General features: G+C 40.6%; 2 protein-coding genes across 2 annotated transcripts; both read right to left on the bottom strand.

Annotated features, from left to right (window-relative positions):
* Positions 1 to 9,329: 9,329 nt before the first annotated feature.
* On the bottom strand, positions 9,330 to 10,748 carry LOC127328748 (protein FAR1-RELATED SEQUENCE 5-like). The gene has a single exon (XM_051355323.1). The coding sequence runs from the start codon at positions 10,746 to 10,748 to the stop codon at positions 9,330 to 9,332; it is 1,419 nt and encodes a 472-aa protein (XP_051211283.1).
* Positions 10,749 to 19,712: 8,964 nt separating this feature from the next.
* Positions 19,713 to 22,725, bottom strand: LOC127333381 (malvidin galactosylase UGT88C3). The gene has a single exon (XM_051359775.2). The coding sequence runs from the start codon at positions 22,633 to 22,635 to the stop codon at positions 21,166 to 21,168; it is 1,470 nt and encodes a 489-aa protein (XP_051215735.1). The 5' UTR covers positions 22,636 to 22,725; the 3' UTR covers positions 19,713 to 21,165.
* Between the last annotated feature and the right edge of the window lie 13 nt (positions 22,726 to 22,738).

Raw genomic sequence — 22,738 nt, forward strand, 5'->3', positions numbered from 1 at the left:
CGAGAGTTGTTGTAGTAGTCCAACCTTTCTAAAAGCTGAAAGTAGGTTGTACGAACAACAACGATGACAATATATGGGGTGATGGTGATGATATACACTTCTGCGTTTTTCATCGTACTAGTTGTTCCATTTGTTTTGTACTGATTGGTTAATTTTTCTGAGAAGCTTTAGTGTGTACTCATTTGTTCAGATAGGTTAGTTTTTCTAACTGCGTACTGATGAGTTAATTCTCTAAGAAGGAGTACTGTGTACTGTTATGTACTTATGACTTAATTAGTCTAGCAAGCAGTAGTGAGTGCTGATTTTGAAATGATGGGTTAATTTTCATGGTTCAGCGCGATTAAGCGCTGACAATTTGCCTTCCTCGTCAATTTTGGCCTAAGCAATCGATTATGTTAGACATGGATTTTGGTAGTTTTTTGTGCTAGAATCTTCTCTATGCGACTGTTTGCTGTGTTGCCTGCTTGACACTTTGATTCTATATTAATTTGATTAGGTCTTTGCTTTAGCTGCTTTGCTACTTCTTCAGTACTGCTTACATGCTCGCTATTCCAGTACTGCTTTATTACTTTTTTTCCTTAGCTGCGTTGTGTGTTTGTAAGAAAATGGAGCAAAACCGACGATAATTAATGTATTAATCTCCGTACTCTTCTGAAATGTAGCATTACATGCTTAGGATACAAAGCTACATCATTTTTTAAGAGGTACATGTACTCATCTTGACTTCACTGTTTAATGTTCATGGGTATTTCATCATTTCTCGTACATATTCATATGGTGCACATTGTGCTACTAATACGTGTGCATCAATTTCTTTTTTTCCTTTTTTAATGTTCTTGTATCATGCTTATTAGTAAATTCTATACTGCCACAGTTACCATGCGTGTGTGCTTATAATTTTTGAGAAGTTAGTATATATGTACTGTTGGTTTATTCGTAAATATGCTTGTCTATGTGTAACTCTCATATTAAGACCTTTCTTATTTTTATCGATTTTTTGTAGTGTTCTCTAGATTTTTCAAAAATGAAGACAAATAACACAAATAAAGAGGATGAACAGTTTGAATCAGAGGTTGAGCATGAAATCACGGACACAGATTTGTCTTAGAAAGGGATAGTCGAAGATATAAAGTTACTTGTAAGCAATTTTTTACAGAAACAATTAATTTTTGTCTGAATTTTAACATTGCAGTTTATGTAATCATCTTTATTTGTTCCAGGTCGAAAGAAGTGTACAGAAAATTGTGAAAAGAAGAACAATACAGAAAAGGAAAAGGAAGGTATTTACTACTATCTGAAATATTTAATTTATTTTTCTGTTCTTGAAGCTTTATTGTTTTCAAGATTTCTGTACTTACTACTGTACTTTCCACATACACGAATAAGGTTTGTGGTCAAGGAGATCCTCATAGTGATGATGAAGCAAAAGCATATAGCAGATGCAGTGTGCCATACCTTACAACAGTCTTGAAGAGCATCTTGTCTTCTGAATATAGGAGAAATCTTGTCAAGAGTTTGGGTTTCTCACATTTTCATGGACTGGATGACTGCAATGTACCCAGGCTTTTTGCACAGTGGATAGCAGACAATACAAATGCTGATGCTCAAGAAATCCAGATTGGTATGAAGGCAATCCCAATAAATCCCAAGTCATTTCAAGATGTTCTTGGCATCCCTGTAGGTCTGTTACCAGTTGAGACAGATGAAGAATCAGGGAAGATATCATTTCTTACACTTTATGGATTGTCTGAGGTTCCTACAATTAGATACTTTGGTGATATAATTATCAAGAACAACAATCTGTCAGATGATGATTTCTGTCGATGTTTCATGTCTGTATTGCTTGGAGTATTCATATGTCCAAACTCATCAGCTAGACCAAGCACAAAGTATATGGGTGCTTTAATTGATGTTGACAAGATTAAGGAACGCAACTGGTGTAAGTTTGCGCATGATTGGTTGATGTTGTATATGAAGAAGTATCGGAAACAAAGAGCTAAACATACCAACTTATCACTAACACTGGGAGGCTGCATTTACCAACTAACGGTAATTTTTCTTGCTTTTTGGACTACAGTTACTGATTGTTGTTTATTATCCACAATGAAATTACTTTTCAAGTTTAATATTTAATTCCATTTTTTGGTAAATAGGTGCGGTATCTTGACTTCTTAGATTTTGGAGGGATTCAGTTACCTTCAACAATTCCAAGGATTTATGTTTGGAAAGGGAAGTTAATTAAACATTTCAGTGAGCTCGATAAGGGAACAGACGGAATCTATGGCATTACTTCTGTAAGTTTTCGTAACACTTTTTTCTTATTTCTGTTATAAACATCACTATTTTGTTTTGGTTTACATCATAAGTTTGGCTATCCATTCATTTTGCCTTTTTTGTGTTCATGTAATGTATTATGATAGTCTTAATTTTGGCCAAATGATTGCAGATAAAAGATTGGTCACAGACATGTTATGCAGAAGCTACTAGATACAGGCTAGATAATGCGAGTGATCTTCTATGCTTCAAAAAGGAGATTAAAAAGTAACTGCTGATAGTATGACCTATGATGTATGAGTCTTTTTCTTATATTTTTATGAGTAAATTTGACTCATTCTTTTCTGCATTATCAGATTTTTGAGATGTGCTTGTCTTATGGATTTGTGTCTTTCCAATTCTTTTATAAGTAATTCGTGTTTCAACTTTTTTGTAGATGATAAATGAAATTTACAATTCCTTCCAGAGCCACATGGTAGATGCAGACACACCAACATTTTTCAAGGCTCAAACTCTTGTGCTAGATTGTTTGAAAATTATACTTGGGAAAACAAATAAAACAGTGCCATCACAAACTACTGTAGTTCTGGAAACTGAAGGTAGTAACCAAGAAGAAGATGAGAATGAAGGTATAATTCTCTGTTGTTGTTACCAACATTTTCCCTAAGAGACAACATACTTTTGTTGTTACCAATTAATTAGTTGCCTCACAATATATGTAATATCAGATCTTATTCGTCGAAAGAGAAGACACATTTCAAACAAACATAATGACCAGCAATGTCACAATCACACAGAGTCTTATATGAATAATTTTACTACTGAATCCGAGGTACCGATTATTTATCTTTGTTAATGTTCTGTTCTTGTTTATTTTTGGTATTAACATATGTTTTTAATTGCATTGCGACCATAGGCTCGAAATGATCTTCCAAACAAACAACCAGAAAGTAATGTGAGGGAGTCATCGATTTTGAGCTTAAATCACACACCAGGAAGAAGTTTAAGCTTGAATCATACGCCATCTGATGATGATGGTATCAATTCAACTTCATTGAAACCAATGGAACAAGGGAATGAAAAACAACTTCATCACAATGAAGGTAAGTCATGAAGGTCTTTAGTTTCTGATTTCATTTTTGATATAAATGCTTCCATTAATTTTCTTCTGTTGTTCTCTGAATTTTCCACGTGGTTGGCTTATATTTTTTTACAGAGTCAACTAAATGTGCATCTGCACTAGTGGTTACGCATACCGCTGTAACAGAGGAAGACAAAAAAGGATCAAAACCAGATACTCCGGTTAGCAGGGAAGAAAACCTCACATAAGCTAGTAAGAAGTATTTCTTCTTGGATCCTTCAATTCCTTCATTCAGATTGGTCGACTGGCATGATGATAACGGCAAATTCATCGATGAAGTAGAACTACGGAGGCCACTACATTACAACTTGATAAATCAGCATAAGGTTTTTCTATGTTAATTTTTTGCTCATTTTCTAGTTTCTGTTAGTGGAAAACTGATTGTAAATAACGCATATCTAATTATTGACTCTGTTTCTATTTTTAACTTTTTTTGGTTAAACAGAATGAAGCTCAAAATGAGGGTCAACAAAATGAGGTATTAATCTGAACATATTTGTCCTGATCTAGGGAGAACCACTTCTATTTTTTGGTTAATTTTCATATTTTTCTCATGTAGGCAAACTGCAGCTATGTTTGTTGCCCTCCCAAAAATGAATCGACAGCTTACAAGGTTTTTTCAGTTTATCCTAAAATTCCCTTTTTCCATTTCTTTCTATGCTCCTAATTTCAATTTTTTCGATAATGTGGTACTGTTGTTCTCTTAATTTTTTGCAGCACAATGCAGACACAGACTTTGAATTTAGTTCTATACAATGTGCTCAACGACAGAAAAGCTACTCACATCGAAATGAGCATTGCAACAATTTTCAAGCAGAACAACATGAATTTATTGATTTAGATGTGAGAATTTTCATCGTTCTTTTTTAGCACATTTTTTTATCATACAAATAAATAAGATAACTAAATTTTAATCCCAAATAATTTTTGGTTCGTTTCCTGTAGCCATCTCAACCTTCTCAGCCTTCCCAACCTATGGAAAAAACTGAAAAGAATGCAAGAATTAACATTGCAGGAAGAAAATTGTTCCAAGATGACTTTGATGATAGTCCTATAAATATTGGTTCAAAGATGAGACAACTTGTAAGTTTATTGTCTTTTCATATTTAATTCCATGTGTTCTATACTGTACCTAACAAGTACTTCTTTTTTGCAACCTTAGTGCACATGAATTATCATTGCAAAGTGTATTACTGTACACTTTTATTTTACTTAATGGCCAGTTGCAACCAGGTTGAAACTTAGTTCATTATGCCTAGTCTCAACTAGGTCGAAACTGGGGGTGTTTTTGTGTTGATTTAACAAGTTTTTGCAGTACAGTTGTTAGGTAAAGTATAACTGGATCCAAAATTTTAGGCATGTCAATGAAAATTTATAGCTATGCTAAAATGTAGGCATGTCTGAAACTTTATAAAAAGTTTCAACCACTGTTAGGAAATTTCATTTTGTTGGTGTATTATGATTGCAATTGATCAGAATTTTAATATAACTATTATTTGCAATTGATGTGGAGTTGCCATGTTTATTTGGTCATATGTAACTTATTAATTGTTCATTTTTTTTCATAGATGAATCCTGAAGTAGAATTCATGTACGAAAACCTTCGCAATGAAGAAGCAACTCCACCAAACTCTCCTGAAGTGCAGTTCATGGGTGTAAAGATATGTAAACCTGTCGAAACATCACCAGAAGTACAGTTTATGGGTGAGAGATCAAGTAATCCTTCTGGACCAGCATCACAAGCACGGCTCCTGGGTGAAAGAAACATCAAATTTTTTTGCAATGACATGTCTGACTTGTGTGATAATCTGTACAATGCTGGTTTGAGCCTCGGGAGTACTAGTTTTTCAAGAGGAAAGGAAAATAAGCCTCCAAAGCGAGTTGTTAACCGCAGTTCATTTCTTTGTTCACCTTTTGAAATTAATAACACAATATCAACCAAATATGGACCTCATGAGATGAAGTTGTACGAAACAATAACAACATTATGTGATGATCCAGAATACCACGAGTACGTACAACTTATACAAGCTTACATGTTCTTTTTCTGTATTTTCATAATGTTAATCATTAGCTGTAAGAAATATCATTGTTTTATATGTCAACTAATTGTTCTCTGCTTTGTTTTTTTGTAGTAGATGGAGTATAAACATGAATAACTGTAGAGTGTCACTAAAACAGCTTGGTTGTTCTATGAAACAAGAGGGATGGGTAGAAGCATGGGTCATCAACTGCTATTGTAGAAAGCTTTTCAAGGATAACCATCCAAAGAAATCGCAAAAGAATTTCTTTTTCCATACAACAGCGGTATGAAATGTTTACAGTGGCTTCTTCATTGTCTCTTTTATTATGTATTGCATGACTCCTTGTTAATAACTTTTAATGGAAATATTTTATTGTTCATTATCAGGAATATTTCCTTGAAAAATGGCCTAATGAATATATGAGGAAAATATGGCAAAAAACGTAATCAAAGGATTCCAGGGTGCGGACTCAGCTAGGAAATTGCACCTATCAGAACGGGTACGCAAGTTATATGTCACTTCATTATTCATTTGGTTTTGTAAACTAAGTATTACATTGTTATTTTTAGCTCTATAATGTTATTTCATAATCAATATACCTTATCCTAAAATTATTTTTTATTTGTTGTTATTCCAATTAGATTCACTTCCCTTCATTGTATAATCGTCATTGGTTTCTATTTACTGTTGACATGAGAGTACGCAAATTCTTGTTCATGGATTCACTTTGCGGAGTAGCAAGTGAGTTACACAGAGAAGTAGATGATATGATGGTATGCCATATACAAACCATGGTTACATATTTTTCCTAATAAATGATGTTATTCATTTTATATTCTTAATTATTTTTTGATTAATCTTTGCATGCATTTTTCCCTTTTCATGCTTTCCAGATTACAAATTTCAAGAAAACATGGGCTGAGTGTAAACTAAAGGATATGCATTTCGAAACATTTGGCAAAGCATACCCAAATTTGCCAAAACAAAGAACACCGTACAATTCTACTCACCTTCATTGAGTTTTGTTTGTTCTCTGATTTTTTGTCTTCTATGACATGGTCTTGCTAAAATTATTTAAACTATTAAATTAGGAATGATTGTGGAGTTTTCCTCATCAAGTATATGGAACGATATTGCACAAGGAACCCCAATTCATGTTCTTTTCCAGCCAGTGATATACCAGATTTCCGTGTTCAAATTGCTATCGACACTCTGTTCAATGATTACAACTCTGAAGTAGAAGAAATGGATTTCATAAGTACATTTGACTTGGAGGTAACTTCTTCATCTCTACATAAGAATATCTTTTACTTGTTTTTTTTCTTACCTTTTGTTTAATGTTTGTATTCATATAGTCATGCAAGAAGCATACTCTTGTGAAGAAATGATTTTGCAACAGCTCATTTACTCAGGGTAAGACATTAGCATGCATTTGTAAGAATCACATTTAAGATTGAAAAGTTTTGTCTAAAATATAACTCAAATTTTAATATTAATAGCAGATCAGTAATCCAGTTCAATCTATGATGGTCATGGCTTCACTGAACACAAGGGGTGAAGTGCTGAAAATCAAGGGGGGAGTAGCAGATGTTTCATTATTCTGCACTTCTTTCCCGCTGCGCTATCTGTACCTTTTTAGTGCTGAACTTTTTAATCCGCTGAAACTGTATGAAGTGTTGCCATATTTGTAAAATGTGCACTGCTGCATATTCTGTCAATCACATGTTTTGAACTCTGCTGGACATTCTGTTAGTCACATGTTGTTGAACTGTACTGCAGTAGTCATTTTAATTCTTCTCAAAATATTTTTCAGTTGCTGTTGTAGTTGATCACTCACATGTTTTGAACTCTGTTGGTATTCTGTTAGTCACATGTTTTTGAATTGCGTTGTTTTTGCATTAGACATTTTAATTCTTCTCAAAATATTTTTTCAGTTGATGTTTGTTGTTGATCATTCACATGCGCTTTTCCATCTGTTCTTAGTGTCACTTCCTATTTTTCAAATATCGCCTATTTTATTGAGCAGAAGTGAGAAATTTTCAAACTCTTTTCATGGAACAAATTATGTTTTATTCTTCAATGTTTTTCTTTCTTTTGAAGACTTTCTTTCTGCCGGGGATTCTTTTCAATTTTTCATTGTTTGGGGTGGGGAGCTTCGCCTATGTCATTACTAAAATGCATAGCCGGTTCCAAGCCCGGGAAAAGGAGGAGGAACCACTACAACATGATTTTTTTGGGATCTTCTAGTACTTCTTGGTGAAAAAAAATTCACTATGTAAAACAAATTATGTGTAGTGCAAATTATGTGTATTTTCATGTGTTTAGGGGAACTTAAACCAGGATGTCATCATATAGGCACAATTTATGAATTAAGAGGACCGTTATTTTTAGTTGTCAGACGAGAATGCCCTGTGCCTATTTTGAATAGCATAATGGAACCTGGGAACTGAATCTGACACTATAGGATGCATGTTTCATGTCCATGGCATTTTTTACCATGCATGTTGTGTTGCACTTGAGCATTTTAAATGCAGGTTGTGGTTAATTTTCGACGGAGACAACAGGGTACACTTTTTTTTTCTACTGCTTATTTCATGGTATATGTGTAGTTGTTTCATATTAGTCATTTCATATATATCAGACAAATACATGGCACAAGCCATTTTCTTTTTTTACTGCTTTTTTATAAGCTAGCTTTTGTAGTTTTCCCGTTGAAAATCACTCCAATGGTATATGGTCTAGTCTCATTTTTTATTCTGTTTGGTTGAATTTTCTTTTTTAGGTTCGGCCTTGATTTTTGCTGGCGGGTTTTCAGTATTGCAATGTCCTAGGGGAGAGAGTGTGTCTGTGAGGAACACAGACTGTCTATGGTAAGACGAAGACATGTGCTATGTGCTTTTTTACCCTTGCAACAATAGCACATGTTGGTTCCTCTGTACTATGCGTCTACATTAAGCACCCGTGCTATATACAAAACATTTCTTTGTACTCCAATGCTATGTTTTCTCTCTCTTTTCAGTGTTGATACCTTTTTATTGGCATTTTTTGTCATAATTCCTAGGTTAACTGACACCTGGATTTGTAATTGCAGGTAACTGCTTTTTTATGGTTATCAGTATCAATCACAATGTATATATAAGTTGTTAACGAAAGCTGTGAGAAGCTAACAATGATCCTGTAAACTCCCACGTGAACATAGCGGTCCACATCACGCCTTCTTTCTTTTTAGCAAAACATAGGCCAGTTGTTACAGTCACTACATGCAATAAACTGTCATAAAATTCATGCAACAAACCTAATTGCAATTGAACGAAGCATTCTGAAACCAATGACTAACACATTCTATAAATTACAACTTTGTTAAATTACAAATACGGATAGATTCCTTATGGACAAATCGTTTCTCCACCAAAATTTGGAAATGCAAACTGCATGCTTCACTTCATCAAGCCCTCAGAGCACAAGTGGACTGTCTTGCGCCTTTGATTTTTTCTTCGATTTGCTATTCTCTGTGCTGCCAGTAGTATGTCGCTTTTTTACTTGAATTAGGAGCTGCAAAAGTTTAATACTGAAATTAAGACACAGTAATATATATTCTTTTGCATATTAATTTTGAAACCTTTTACTTCTCATTTTTTTAATGATAGAGTAAGTAAGTGTTAAACCTGAAGTTTTCTTGCTTGTTGTCTTCTTCAGAAAACATGACTTGTCTAGGTGTTACATGTTGCAACCTGCAATATTATGCCCATGTGATCCACAATGGCTACACGTTATTTTCTGCTTTGAACGGAATTCCTCAACTAAAGGTTTCTGCCGTCCTGTTATTGTAGGCCTTCCTCTTGGTTTAGCTACATCAGGGTTCTCAATGGTTGCACCGAAACCATCATCAACTACATCAGGACGTATGTTCTCTGTCTGATTCCATTTTTCTTTTGCTTGTCTGCTTCTTCCTGAGCTGTACTTATTGCATCTAACTTTGCCTCTATCTGAATAGCTTCTTTTACTACCAAGAGATAACGTTCATTATCACGCGAACCTTCAGATGCAATATCAACCAGCCTTTTTGTCAACAGAGTAAACCTGAGGTGCCGGTTCTTCTCTGTGAGCTCCAAAGGTACATTGTACTGCTTGTCTCTCACTACCTTCCTATCTTGTGGCTTCCACCTTTCAATGAAGTACTTTGCTGGTAGTTCTGAAATGTTGAGATTTACAAGTACACGAAGTATGTGGCTACAAAGTATACCATCCTTCTGAAATTTGCAGCAAATGCAAGAGAAGTCTTCAATTGGTAGATTAACCAGTACAACAAACCTCCGAGACCTGAAGTCATTTTCTGCAAGCATTCTTGTCTTGTAGACTTCATATCTTTCATTTTTAATAATTTCATCAACATGTAGTTTAGCTGTAAAACCCAGCTGTCTCTGAAACTTGTAAAATATTTGTCGGTTGTACATTCTCCCAGCCTGATACTCAATTTCACTCTTCACCCAGTAATCAGGTGTAGTAGTTCTTGTGATTGAATCCTGCTCTCTTTCCTTCTCCTCGATATCTTTAGTGATCCTCTGGTACTCACCCAAGAAACTTATAACACTGTATGTTGAACCAACGTTGTCCTTGAAAACTGAATTAGTACCCTCACTTCTAGCTGTAGAATGAAGAAAAGGAAAGAAATCCTTCTTGAAGTATACAGGGACAAATTTCGCCCTGTTTTTCCACATTGCATTGAAGTATTTTATGTGTCCAACATCATATTTCTGAACCATATCTTGCCAAAGATACTCAAATTCTTCAATGGTCAGCGAATTACATAAAATATCTGACACTTCTGCATGTAAGTTAGCTTTTGTAGCAAATGATCTACCACACTTTTCATCACACTTTTTCCTTATGTGGAAGAAACAATTTCTGTGAACTGTCTTAGGGAACACTTGAGGAATCGATGTAGCCATAGATAAGCACTGGTCTGTTATGATTGTTTTTGGAGATTTGTTACCCATGCAATGAAGGAACTCTTGAAATAACCAAGTGAAACATTCCGCTGTCTCATTCTGTATAATTGCACAAGCAAATAGGCAAGTGTGACCATGTCCGGTTACACCTACGAATGGAGCAAACGGTAGGTTGTATCTGTTGGTCTTGTATGTTGTGTCAAAGCTGACACAATCTCCATACAACTCATACATCCTCCGTGAGTTTCCATCAGACCAGAAGAGACTTAGAACTTTCTTGCCCTCACCAAGTTTAAAATTGTAGTAGAACCTAGGATCATCTTCTTTTCTTTTGCGGAAATAATCAAGGACCTGCGTCATGTCATTTAGCTTGCACTTTTATTATTGCTGTTTGCACATTGCTAACATGCTTCTTTGTGTAAGGTACATCACCACCTCTCAGGTAAGAGAGGATCGACATCATTTTCCTTGGTGGAAGCTTCACAGAGGCAAATGTGCGGATGAACAACTGCTCATCTTCGGTCATGCTCTTATAGGATCTCAGGAATTTTGTCTCCTGCGGTGGACTCAGTTCATGGTTATGTTCAAGGTGCAGTGAAATTACCAACCAATTTCCATTCTTTAATGAAACAACCATTTTAACTAGGCAGCCTGTGTGCTCTATCTTATTCCTCCTTGTTCTTCTATCTGCGGGAACAACTCCTGTCCTCTCTTGTTTCTTTAAATTTTTTTGTTTCCTTCTTTTTTCCAGAGTTTCTTCATCCACGGGCTTCCCTGCACGGTTGCACACAAATGTCACACGGGTGTGCCCTGTAATTTCCTTCCTTGGCAATAGAAAATCCACATATTGAAGCATACTCATTGAAAAACTTATAAGCTGCATCATCAGAAGGAAATTGCATATCAAGGTGAGGAGCATGATGATCCCGAACTTCTTGACTGCTTGATTTTGGATCTGATTTAGCTTCTTCATTCTCTAGGAAAGTAACAATATCTTCTTCTGTTAGTTCACCCTCTGTTGTTTTTTCTTCATCATTACTGCTGCCAAGATTTTCGCGACTTTCACTGCTTGCACTAGGTAGATCGTCACCAAATATGTCATAATGTGGTGCTGCTTCTTCAATCTCATCATCTGAATCATGAATTTCAGGAGCCATGTTGTTTGGGTTCTCTTTTGAATGGTTGCCACTGCTTGTCTGAGAGGAAACATGAACATTATCTTCTTCAACAATTGGATCTTCATGATTAACCCTTTCTTGATTCCCACTATCTGATGTCATATTCTGAAAGTTCCAACCACAATAATTTTCCATATTTGTGTCATGTATGATTGATTGGTGTTCTTGAGACATGCCATTGTTGCTATCTGAATATCTACCAGTGATCATGAATAATTTGTTCTGCATTTTTTAAACATAATATTGCAATGAGAAGAACGAAATACAAATAAATTCTTGATATACAATGTCAAAACAACAATTTTAATACCTCAGCACCCATTGGACCTTGGACAAAATGATTGTAATAATCTTCTGTGCTTTCTACTCCTAGCAACATCTGAGTGTATGACATGCTTCCATCTTGTGAGAAATTCATCTACAAGAATACAGAGACAAGATTTTTATACTGTCAGGTGGTAAAAGCTATTTTTTTAGATGTTCTATTTGTAAAGTTTTTCACAAGCTACTCAGAGTGTCTGCTTCTTCATGACTGTTGCAGGAACCTTTCGCGGATTTTTCGCGCACACCAGCATCCGAGAATTGCTGCACACAATAGCAATTTTGTCAAAGCTACTTCAAAGCACTGTTCAAAAAATCGTCCGATTCAACGATTAATCGCCCGATTAATCCCTATTCAGTGGTCACCGATTAGCCGATAAATTCATTTATCGTCCGATTAACTCATTTATCGCTCGATTAATCGTCCGATTTGCCTATTAATCGCTAATCGTCAGCCGACCGAGTTGAACCCGATAAGCGATTTTCTCAACATTGCTTCAAAGTATTAATTTCTGATTTCAAGGTGAATTTTACCTTAACTGGCAAACATAGTTCCATTAGTTTGTACATATGAATGTGACAAAACATAAAATCTTAGGTAACTAAGCCCGTACTTTTTTTAAAAGAATGCCCAATGTGAATGCATGCCAAGTCCCAAAAAAAAATGAAATGTATTATAACAAGGGCCATTATAACAACAATATATTAGCATCAAGTTGTATTTACTTGTACTGTATGTGTTTCTGATCCTAGTGTTATGTGCGGTCATTTTTACACAGGTCGGGGAGTCGGCTGGCCCTGAATGCAAAGCTACGCTTCAGGAAACAACTAGACTTGTTGATGAACAGCTTCAGTCGGATAGCTACTCGCTGAAGGATTTGTTCAGAGCACAGACGGTAATCCTATGTGTATTACTAGTATGATTTAGGAGGTGCAGTTTTACTTTTGAACATAAAAATTGGCCACCAATATATTTCATGTAATCAAATCAACTTGTGTGCTGTAAACTTCACATCATTCGCTTTGGTGTTCATTTAATTGGTTTTTGTACATGCAGTTGAAAAAATGATGGTGACTTTCTCTTCTTACTGGCAGATGCAGCTGCCACAACGGTACAAACTGTCAATTTGTAATGTTGTGCACAACGATTGAAAATCTAATTTTTGAGTTGCTGAGAGCCTATGATATTTTTTGCAGTTCCAGTATGGGAACCCTGATGTCGTGTGCTCCCCGCTAACCAGTGCAAAGAAGAATGGGAAAGACTTGGTGGTAAATGACTGAATACGTACATTCGTTCTGTAGTTACCTAACCATATATGAGCACATCTGGTTTGGTTAGTTTCTTAGGCATCTTGAAATTCTTTTCGGGAATGAGAGCAAATAAATAAAGTTGCATCTGTCTATTTCTTGCCTTTGAACTTTAGCTACACTAGGTCGTCAATTCTTACTATCTAAAGAGACAGTAGCCAATGAGTAGCAACAATACAGTAGCATCAAGTTGCATTACCTGTACTGTATGTGTTTCTGATCCTATCAAATAATTTCCATAGTTCTGCATTATACCTGAAATAGTTCAGAGATTTACAATTTGTCAGGCTCCGCAAATATATACAAAGAAACATGTTTCAACAAGGTAGATGCAAACATCAGGAATGAAGTTGTCTAATGTCATACTCTGGTATGTGTTGTTATATTCTCCGTCAGTTTGTACTGTTGGGAAATCAGTGGAAAAATCTTGTCTGCTGCATGAAGTCTTGTCTGATGCATGAACTAAAAAATACAGGAAAACAAAAGTTGCATAGATCCATTTTCATTCATCATTTTCGTGCAGGTTCTTACAAGAGAAGAGAGAATCTGTTTTTAAACAAAAGGATTTCCTGACCTGTGTAATTACTTGATCCTCCTCTTTTCTGGCATGAAGTCTTTTCTGATGCATCAAATGGAACTACAGAAAATAAAGGAGCATAGTTATGTTTTTCATTCATCATTTTCGTGCAGGTTCTAACAAGAGAAGACATGAGAAACTTTTTTTGAACAAAAGGATTTATGGGTTGTCTGACCTGGGTAAGTACTTGATCCTCCTTCGGTACTCAGATCTGTGATTTTAGACCAGAAGGAATTATGGAGAACATCTTTGATACTCATGATTTTTCGTCAGATCTGATCTGCTGTTCTTTCTCATCGGGGGTTCACAGAGTAATTGCACTGCTATGTCGTGAGAGAGAGGATGATGGAAGGGAGTGGTTGAGGGGTACTTTTGGCATACGATCTATTTCTCCACAACAAGTTTTCTTCAGCGTCAAGAAAGAATGACAGGTAACAAGACCCAATAGTAATACAGGCCCAAAGAAACAGCGTCAAGAAAGAAAGAATAATTTGTACAGGCCCAAAGGGAGCCGAAATTATGTTGTACAGGCCCATCTCGGGCTGGATGTGCGAGTCAATTTTGTCACACAAAACGTGATGATGTCAGTCGACTGAGATTTAATAAGTCTCAGTCGACTAAGCTCCAGGTGCCCCCTTATTTTTTGTGATATCCCACAAGACGTACACTAACCGAAAAAAATGTTCTACAAAAGTAGAACTACATATAACATGGCTCACGGCGACATGTAGCAGACATGACTAGCTGGAGGAATATTGTTTCAGAAGCACGACGGTAATTTTTTAATTATCATTTCATTTTCCATTGGATGCAAAATTGTGAATATGGGTGGATTATAAATATTGGTAAATCTAGGGTTGTAAATGGATATAGCGCCATTTAAAAAAAAAACCGTTTTGGAGAATCCATATCTAGTTTAGCCGAATCCAATGGATAAGAATATCTGATTTCGAACTTGTCAACAAATGGAATAGGATATGGTATGTCAAATAGCATCCGGATATCCGTATACAAAATTATTGAGAATTATCCAGTGATTTTTATCCAAATAATTTGATTATCATCCTAGACTTCGAAGCTAATACAACATATTTAGCGGTTAGTGAGTTATCAAGTTTGTTCGCTAAACAATAGCGCACACTTACGTAGTCACTCTAATGATTATGTAGTCCAAACTTGTTATGATACTACGCTCTTAAAAAATGCCTTCATGTTATCTTTGCCCTTGTGTTTATGTTGTTGCATCCATGTGAACCTTCTTTGTTCACATGGTTATGTTATATTTATTCATTATATCATACTATATTATTTATTTTATGATTATTTTGTTAAACTCATTCAAGAGTTATGCGAACTTATATAAGTTGTGTTTTTACCCTGTGCGGCCGTGTCTGCTTCATTTCCATCCCGAATAGGTTGTCTAGTGTATCGCTATCAAAATTCGTATAATCATTATCCGATCTGTTTTAAATCTATCAAGAAAATATGGATTAAAATAGTATAACAATAGCAAAATCTGACCCACTCCGATTAAATCCCATTTTCCGTTTTATTGTTGTCGTAACTCTCTTTGTTAAGATGGTTATCGCCTTGGCCTGTATATGCATAGCCGTTGAGCAGGCGACATCATATAATTAATAGCTGCCCACCTTTTGGTTTATGTACTGGTGATGTTAGCTAGTTGGTGGACGTTGTATGCACTGTGGAAAACTATTTAGGTGAGATTTGTGGGGGAAACGCTATGGGCCAAAGCGAGGGTCCTTACCGCAATGATTTTGGGTGTAGCGAGCAGCGGTAATTTTTCGATAAAGGAAATATATTAATATCAAAAGATATAAAAATTACATCTAGCCTCTGCAACAAATGCTCCACCCAGTGGCAGTACGAATGCATACAACTAAAAAAGATAAAAGAAACTAAGGAAAATAGAAGTCCCCTACAGCATTCCAGATCTAAGAGCATCTCCAGTCGTGTCCTCTAAAACGTCCTCCAGAGGAACCTGGCCTGACTGGAGGAGTTGAGAGGGGTGGACTACACGATCGCGTACGATAACGAGGAGGCCAGCAAGGAAGCAGAAGCATAGAAGCAACACCTAGTAATTAGTCGGGCATCACCGGACCTTATAGAATAACGTTGCTCGAGTAGTCATGGTATTTAGTTTACTATTACCAGTTGTTCGAAAGTTAGATAAAGTCAAACTTGAGTTACAGTTATCCTCTCTCACAGACCTCGGAGGAGCTCAACTATGACGTACATATATGGCTTGTAATTTTAAGTCACTGAATAGAGGACCAGCTATATTTCTGTTGTACCACTCTGAGAGATGTAATTTTTGTAGATTAATACTTCGCAACTGGTGTTATGTCAATGACTACATGCAGTGGTATGCCGAGTTACCACAAGCGGAAACGGGCTGGGGGTGTCCGACACTCTATTGTAATGCGCTGGACCGAAAGAGGATGTAGGGTGCACGGATAGGCCCGGTCAATTATCTGTCGCGTTCCAAATCCCTTTTAGGGTGCAACTGAAGACTGTTTAAGCCCTCCTAACGTACGCGCCACGACCCGTATTCGTCACCATCTGGAATGCCACTACCTCTTGTAGTGCATTTTCGGTGAGAGCTCATAGCTGTACCCCGTGGCATATTCAAATGCACATGAGCCATTCCAGTTCCGTGCGTTCGGAGTGTGCACCCCTTAGAGCATGTCTAATGGAACCCTTAAATCCGTATACAACCGTTTTTTTACGGATTTAAGGGTTCAAATGCTATATAGTGGAACCCCAAAATCCCTAAATCCCTAAAAAAATTTAGAGGTCGAGGCTCCAATCCGTGCCCCGACCTGTACAGGTAAGGGTTGGAGGCCCCGACCCGTGCTCCGACCCCTACACGTTCACAACGGACGCGGGAAGCAGTTCAGCTCCTCCCTCCCCGAGCTCACCTCCACACCGCGCCGCCGGCCGCCGCCGCCCCAGCCCCTCCCCTCGCCGGCCGCCGACGCCACCGGATCGAGCACCCCCACCTCCTCCTCCCCCCGCCGGACCTTTTCCCGGCCTCCGCCGCCTCCTCCCTCCTCCGCATCGAGCTCCGCCCCGCCGCCGCCCCCAGCCTCCCTGCCGCCGCTCCTAGCTCCCGGCCTCCGCCGCCTCCTCCCTCCTCCGCCCGAGCTCCTCCTCCGCCCGAGCTCCTCCTCCTCCTCCCTCCTCCGCCCGAGCTCCTCCTCCTCCTCCCTCCACCGCCGCTCGGCCCGCCCCGGCCTCCTCCCTCCTCCGCATCGAGCCGCCGCCCCCAGCCTCCCCGCCGCCGCCGCTCCGTCCCCAGCCTCCCCGCCACCGCCGCTCGGCCCGCCCCCAGCCTTCTCCCCCGACGCCGCCGAAGGTATTTTCTTCCCCCTTTTTTTTGTAAATTTTGTTCATACTATTGATGAGAAAAACAAGCTCATTTCACAAGGGCACAAGAGGCAGCCCGCAAAGATATTGAGAGAGCTTTCGGTATTTTGCAAGCAAGGTTTGCCATAGTCCGGGGTCCAGCTCGTTTTTGGGACAAGAAGACCTTGCAGGACATCATGACATGTTGTGTGATTCTACACAACATGATCATAGAGGATGAGAGAGGGTTAAACCTCCCTTGCTTCTATGACAATGTTGGCACCCGTGTGCAACCAGAAAGGAACCCCAATCGTGTAGAAGCTTTTCTTGAAGCACACCGTGCGATTGAGAATGCAAACACTCATTGTCAACTCCTATTTGCTTCGAACAATTTTTTTATTTTGCCAAAAACATTGTTGTAATATTTGGAATGATTATCTTGTGCTTGAGAGTACTATTTGATGTTGTAATAATAACTAGAATGATTATTGTTTGATGTTTATGGTGATATTTGTGATATTTGTGATATGAAACTGTGATGAGGGTTTGAGGGTTGAGTCAAATAGTGGAACCCTCAAACCCTTAAAATTTAAGGGTTTGAGGGTTCCACTATTTGACTCAACCCTTAAAATTTAAGGGTTTAAGGGTTCCACTAAATGCCTCGTGTTTTTCACACCTCCAACCTCTCCAATTTTGCCAATTCTCGACCCTTATAGCTATAAGGGTTTAAGGGTTCCATTAGACATGCTCTTACAATGTGGTTGGTATAAACAAGCTAAACAAACAAACTACTCTTCTACACCCGGTCCCATTTCATGTTATTGTGGTTGCATGGAAATATTGATCTGGGGAATTACTTAGAACCAATGTTTTTTTTTCCTTTTCTGAAAACTAATTCCACCATTTTCTTATGACTAACACCAACCTTTTTAAACTTTCTTTTCTGAAAAACCCACCTTCACAAGGTTTTCGAAGAAAACATTTTGGGTAAAAACTTTGTGGGGTTCCCATCCTATAATTTCACATTTCTAAATAGGGCGTAAAATGGATATGTGATGCTAACCATCATATAACTAGCAATAGGGGTAAATGGGTGAGTTTGAGGGGGTACTGAGAGAGGGGAAGAAAAGGGGGCACGCCAGTTTTTGTCCAAAACAAACTTGAACTTGAAATCAATTTTTTCCACAGTGCTAGTGTGTTTTTTCTTGTCAAAACTTTGGTTATTATATAGATCATTTCCCTGCAAATTTAGGTATTTTTCTCAATTTTTTTGGTCACCTCTTTATCCATATTTTGAATTTGCTGAAATAGACTTTGTGGTTATCTTTTGAAAATTATGGCAAGGGTTTTTTGTCTGGTTATGCTCTATGATAGTATCAGAGCATTGTAGATTTTTTCCAGATTTTTTTTTTAAATTATTATGGAAGAAATGATAGAATTACCATTTCTACCCTTTTTGTAAATAAAGAAAATAGAATAGGAAAATTCTTTATAAAAATATTTCTAGTGGGAAATGGTGTGGCATCATATATAGACCTCATTTTCTATTTTTAATTATTTTATGTTTTGCAAAGAAATAGCTTAAATGGAGAAATAGGGTTTCTAGAGTAATAGTGAAAACAAAAGGGGGTTTAATTAAGTAGGGAAAAGGTTTGTAGATATTTTTGGGGTGACATAAATCTGGTCCAATACATGATTGATGATTTTGTGGTCCACTAGCATAATTATGGTCCAATACTGAACATTTTTCTGGTCCATAATTTTTGTGGTGACATAATTCTGGTCCAATATTTTCAGATTGACATAATTCTAGTCCAATACTGGATATTTTTGGTGTGACATAATTCTGGTCCGATTTTGGTTCATAATTTATTGGGGTTTAGGGATTTTAAAGAATTCTCATGCACACATTTAGGATTGAGCACAAGCATCACACAAGAAACATAAGAAATAACTAACATGCTACTAATCCAACAAAGTCAATATAAAGGTATTAGATTAAAACCATCTTTAGAAAAGAAGGGATGAGCCTATGCTCTGAGAATGATCTCGGCAACGGTGATTTGGGTAAAGGGACTTTCCAAGAGAAGGCTACACAATGGTTTTCCAGGGAATTTGGTACATACAAGAAAACATGGGATAGTTGATCATAGATAATTATAGTGACCTATAATAAATTCCCTTTTTATTTTAAATCAACAAAATTTTGGAAATTAGTGATTAGAGTATTTTTAAATCAAGGTTATATAGATGGAGACTTAGTCCAAGATAATGTTTTGTGAAAATAGCTTCTTTGGTTTCTCCTTTGTAGTTTTCAAAAGAAAGAAAATGAATAATTTTAATGAAATCCTTGAAGTCAAAAACTTCTAATAATGTGGATATGCTATCTCATACTTCCACATAAATTTTTAAAAGCTTGGCTTTGAAGGCTTTTGACTTTTGGTTCGAAACTAGGGTTTTGGTTGTTTTGTCATATCAAAATCTTGGGAAAGAGTTTGGCCAAATAGACTTTTAGAAACTATCTACAAATTTGTTCTTGCCAAGCCATGACCTTATAGAGCAACTTGATTGGGTGAAAAAATATCTAGATGTAGATAATGTTGTGTTTTACAAATGTGGTAAGTCTTTAGTTTGAAATACCTTATATTAGGTGCTACACATGACAAAAAATGACATTTATTGACGGAAAATGCTCGTTTTCCTCGAGAGGATACAACGCACGCTGCCTTGACCATGCGCCACGCGTCCCTGAGAGAAAGAACTGACCATGTGTGGTGGGACCCACCACCTACCTTATCTTCTCACCTCATCTTCTCCCGTCCACACTAATCCCCCATCTCTTTCTCCTACATTCACGCCACCAAGAAACTCGCAAGCCATGTCTCCTACCGGAGCTCTACTTCGACCAGCTCCGCCGCTCCCATCTCGCCAATGCGCCACCATCCCTCTCTCTCCCCCGTGGCGCCGTCGTTTTTCCGCACCAAGGCGTTGCCCGCTGCTCCCCATCTTGATTTTGCGGTGGTGCTCGCAAACCACAGTTGCTGCAAGGGCAACAAGTGGCAGGGCGGCGATGCGACAAGCGGCGGCCGGCGCAGCTACCAGTGGTGGGTGGCGGCGCTGCAATCGGTGGAATCGATGCTACGAGTGGCAGCCAATGATGCTACCTACGGTGGGCGGCGGTGCTGCCTTCTCTTAGAAGAGGGAGGTGCTTCCCGGGGAGGGTGGTGGCGCTGCGCCGCCGGAGCTTCAAAGCTATGCCGCTGGAGCTGCAAATGCGAGCCATGGGAGCTGCAAAAGTACCACGCTGGTGCTGCAAGACCGCCGTCGAGCGCGGCCATGGTGCTGCAAGCCGCCGATGTCGATGCCGCCGGAGATGCAAACGTGCACCATGGGAGCTGCAAACGTGCCCCGCCGGTGCTGCAAGCCGGCCGTCGAGCCACCGCGGTGCTGCAAGCCGCCGACGTCCGCTTCGTCGAGCTGCAAACACGCGCCATGGGAGCTGCAAAAGTGTCCCGCCGGTGCTGCAAGCCGCCGTCGAGCACCATCGCTGTGCTGCAAGCCGTCGATGCCGCTCCGACGGAGCTGCAAACGCGCGCCATGGGAGCTGCAAAAGTGCCCCACCGGTGCTGCAAGCCCGCCGTCGAGCGCCACCGTGGTGCTGCAAGCCGTCGACGTCGGCTCCGCCGGAGCTGCAAATGAGCGCCATGGGAGCTGCAAAAGTGCCCTGCCGGTGCTGCAAGCCCGCCATCGAGCGCCACCGCGGTGCTGCAAGCCGCCGGCGTCAGCTTTTCTTCGTGTGCGGGGCGAACGAAGGTGCTCTTGTAGTACGCACGTCAACCATGTCTGTAGATTCGTTTGTTTTTCATTTTCCTTGCACGGGGGAGTTGAGTGCTGCACATGGGTATGATCCCGGAGGACACGTGTCGGGCAGGGGAGTTGAAGGTTCCGGGGAAAATATCCTCCGGAGGATGCTCAGCACTATCCTTTATTGACACTGCTTAGATATAGTAGGACTATAGACATGTTTTCACATGTTCGGGAGCGCGGCGCCTTGGTGAAGCGCCTCGGAGAGCCTTATCAACGCTGCCTCTGAAGAGCCGCCCTTGTGCACGGCCTTGCGGCACACGTCCCTCATCTCCGCGGCCTTCGCCCTCGCCTTCCTCCCCTCCTCGCCGGCGCCCATCAGGGATTTGACCGCTCGTTCCAGCTCCGCTGCCTCTACGAAGTTATCCCGCTTCCGGTCCACCTTCAGTGGCACGGCGACGCCCATGTCGTTGACGAGCTCGAACGCGTTCAGGTGCTGCTCCGCGTACAGAGGCCAGGGCGCCATGGGCAGGCCGTGCCACAGGCTCTCCAGCACCGAGTTCCACCCGCCGTGCGTCACGAATCCCCCCACGGCCGGATGGGCGAGGATGTCCTTCTGCGGCGCCCACGCCGGCCACACGAGGCCCTTGCCCTTGGTCCTCTCCAAGAACCCCTCTGGGAGGAGCTCCTCCAGGTTCGCGTCCGTCGGGTGCTCCGATCCGTCCGGCGCGCCGGCGCCCGACTCCGCAGCAGGCGGTCCCCGGAGGACCCACAGGAAGCGGTGGCCGCACCGCTCCAGCGCGGCGGTAATCTCCACCACCTGCGCTGCCTCGAACCATCCCATGCTACCGAAACAGAGGAACACTACCGACGCCGGCGGCTGCGCCTCGAGCCACGAGATACACTCGTGCGGCGGCCCGGTAGAGTCCTTCTTGCTTCCAAGCGAAAGCACGGGACCGATGGGGTATACCGGCGGCGCGGGGTGCCCGGGCACGGAGCGGCCCTCGGCGATGGCCGCCAGGGGCCCCGGCTCGAGCTCGTCTGCAGTGTTCGCGATGATGCCCGTGGCGTCCATAAAGCGGTCGCCCAGGCGCACGAACCACGTGTAGTTGGGGCTCTTCTTGTCCACCACCGGGCACGGCATCCACTCCGGCGGTATCGGCGGCAAGCCGGGCACGTGCACCTCCCCTTCCACCTCGTCGAACTCCACGGTGACCGCCTCGTGCAGAACGGGCAGGTGCAGCATGAGCGCGAGCATGGCGCCGGTGGACGACACGAACACGTAGGACGGCACGCCGAGCTCGCGGGCCACGTCGACCATCGGCGACGCGAACATGTCCAGCACGAGCGCGGCGACGGGGCACGACATCCCCGAGATGGCGTCCCTGACGTGGGGAGCGTGGAGCTGGATGTAGCGCGCGATGAACTCCTCGACTCCCGCCGCATCGGCTGGAGGCTCGACGGCGGGGAGGCGATGGAAGCGGATGTCGAGGCCGGAGGCGGCCTCGCGGTGGACATGCGCCTCGACTTGGGAGGTGGCCTCGGCGGTGGGCGGCCGCATGACGAGCAGCGTGATGGAGAAGGCGCGGTCTCCGGCGAGGAGGATGCGCTTGCAGGACTCGATCATGGACATGAGGTGCCCGGCGCCCCACTCCGGCAGGAGCACCAGCGTGGGAGTCGGTGTAGCTGCCATTGCACTGGCACGTTGCTCGCTAGCACCCTACTACTCACTGGTGTGAGGTGCTTATCCAGCTAACTCCACTGCACTAACTAAATCTATGAGTAGCTGTGAATGT

This window comes from Lolium perenne, chromosome 2 (genome assembly GCF_019359855.2).
Source record: "Lolium perenne isolate Kyuss_39 chromosome 2, Kyuss_2.0, whole genome shotgun sequence".
Taxonomy (NCBI): Eukaryota; Viridiplantae; Streptophyta; class Magnoliopsida; order Poales; family Poaceae; genus Lolium; species Lolium perenne.

Coding starts and splice junctions, on each gene's coding strand:
- LOC127328748 (XM_051355323.1), bottom strand. CDS start 10,748: ATGACGCAGGTCCTTGATTATTTCCGCAAAAGAAAAGAAGATGATCCT.
- LOC127333381 (XM_051359775.2), bottom strand. CDS start 22,635: ATGGCAGCTACACCGACTCCCACGCTGGTGCTCCTGCCGGAGTGGGGC.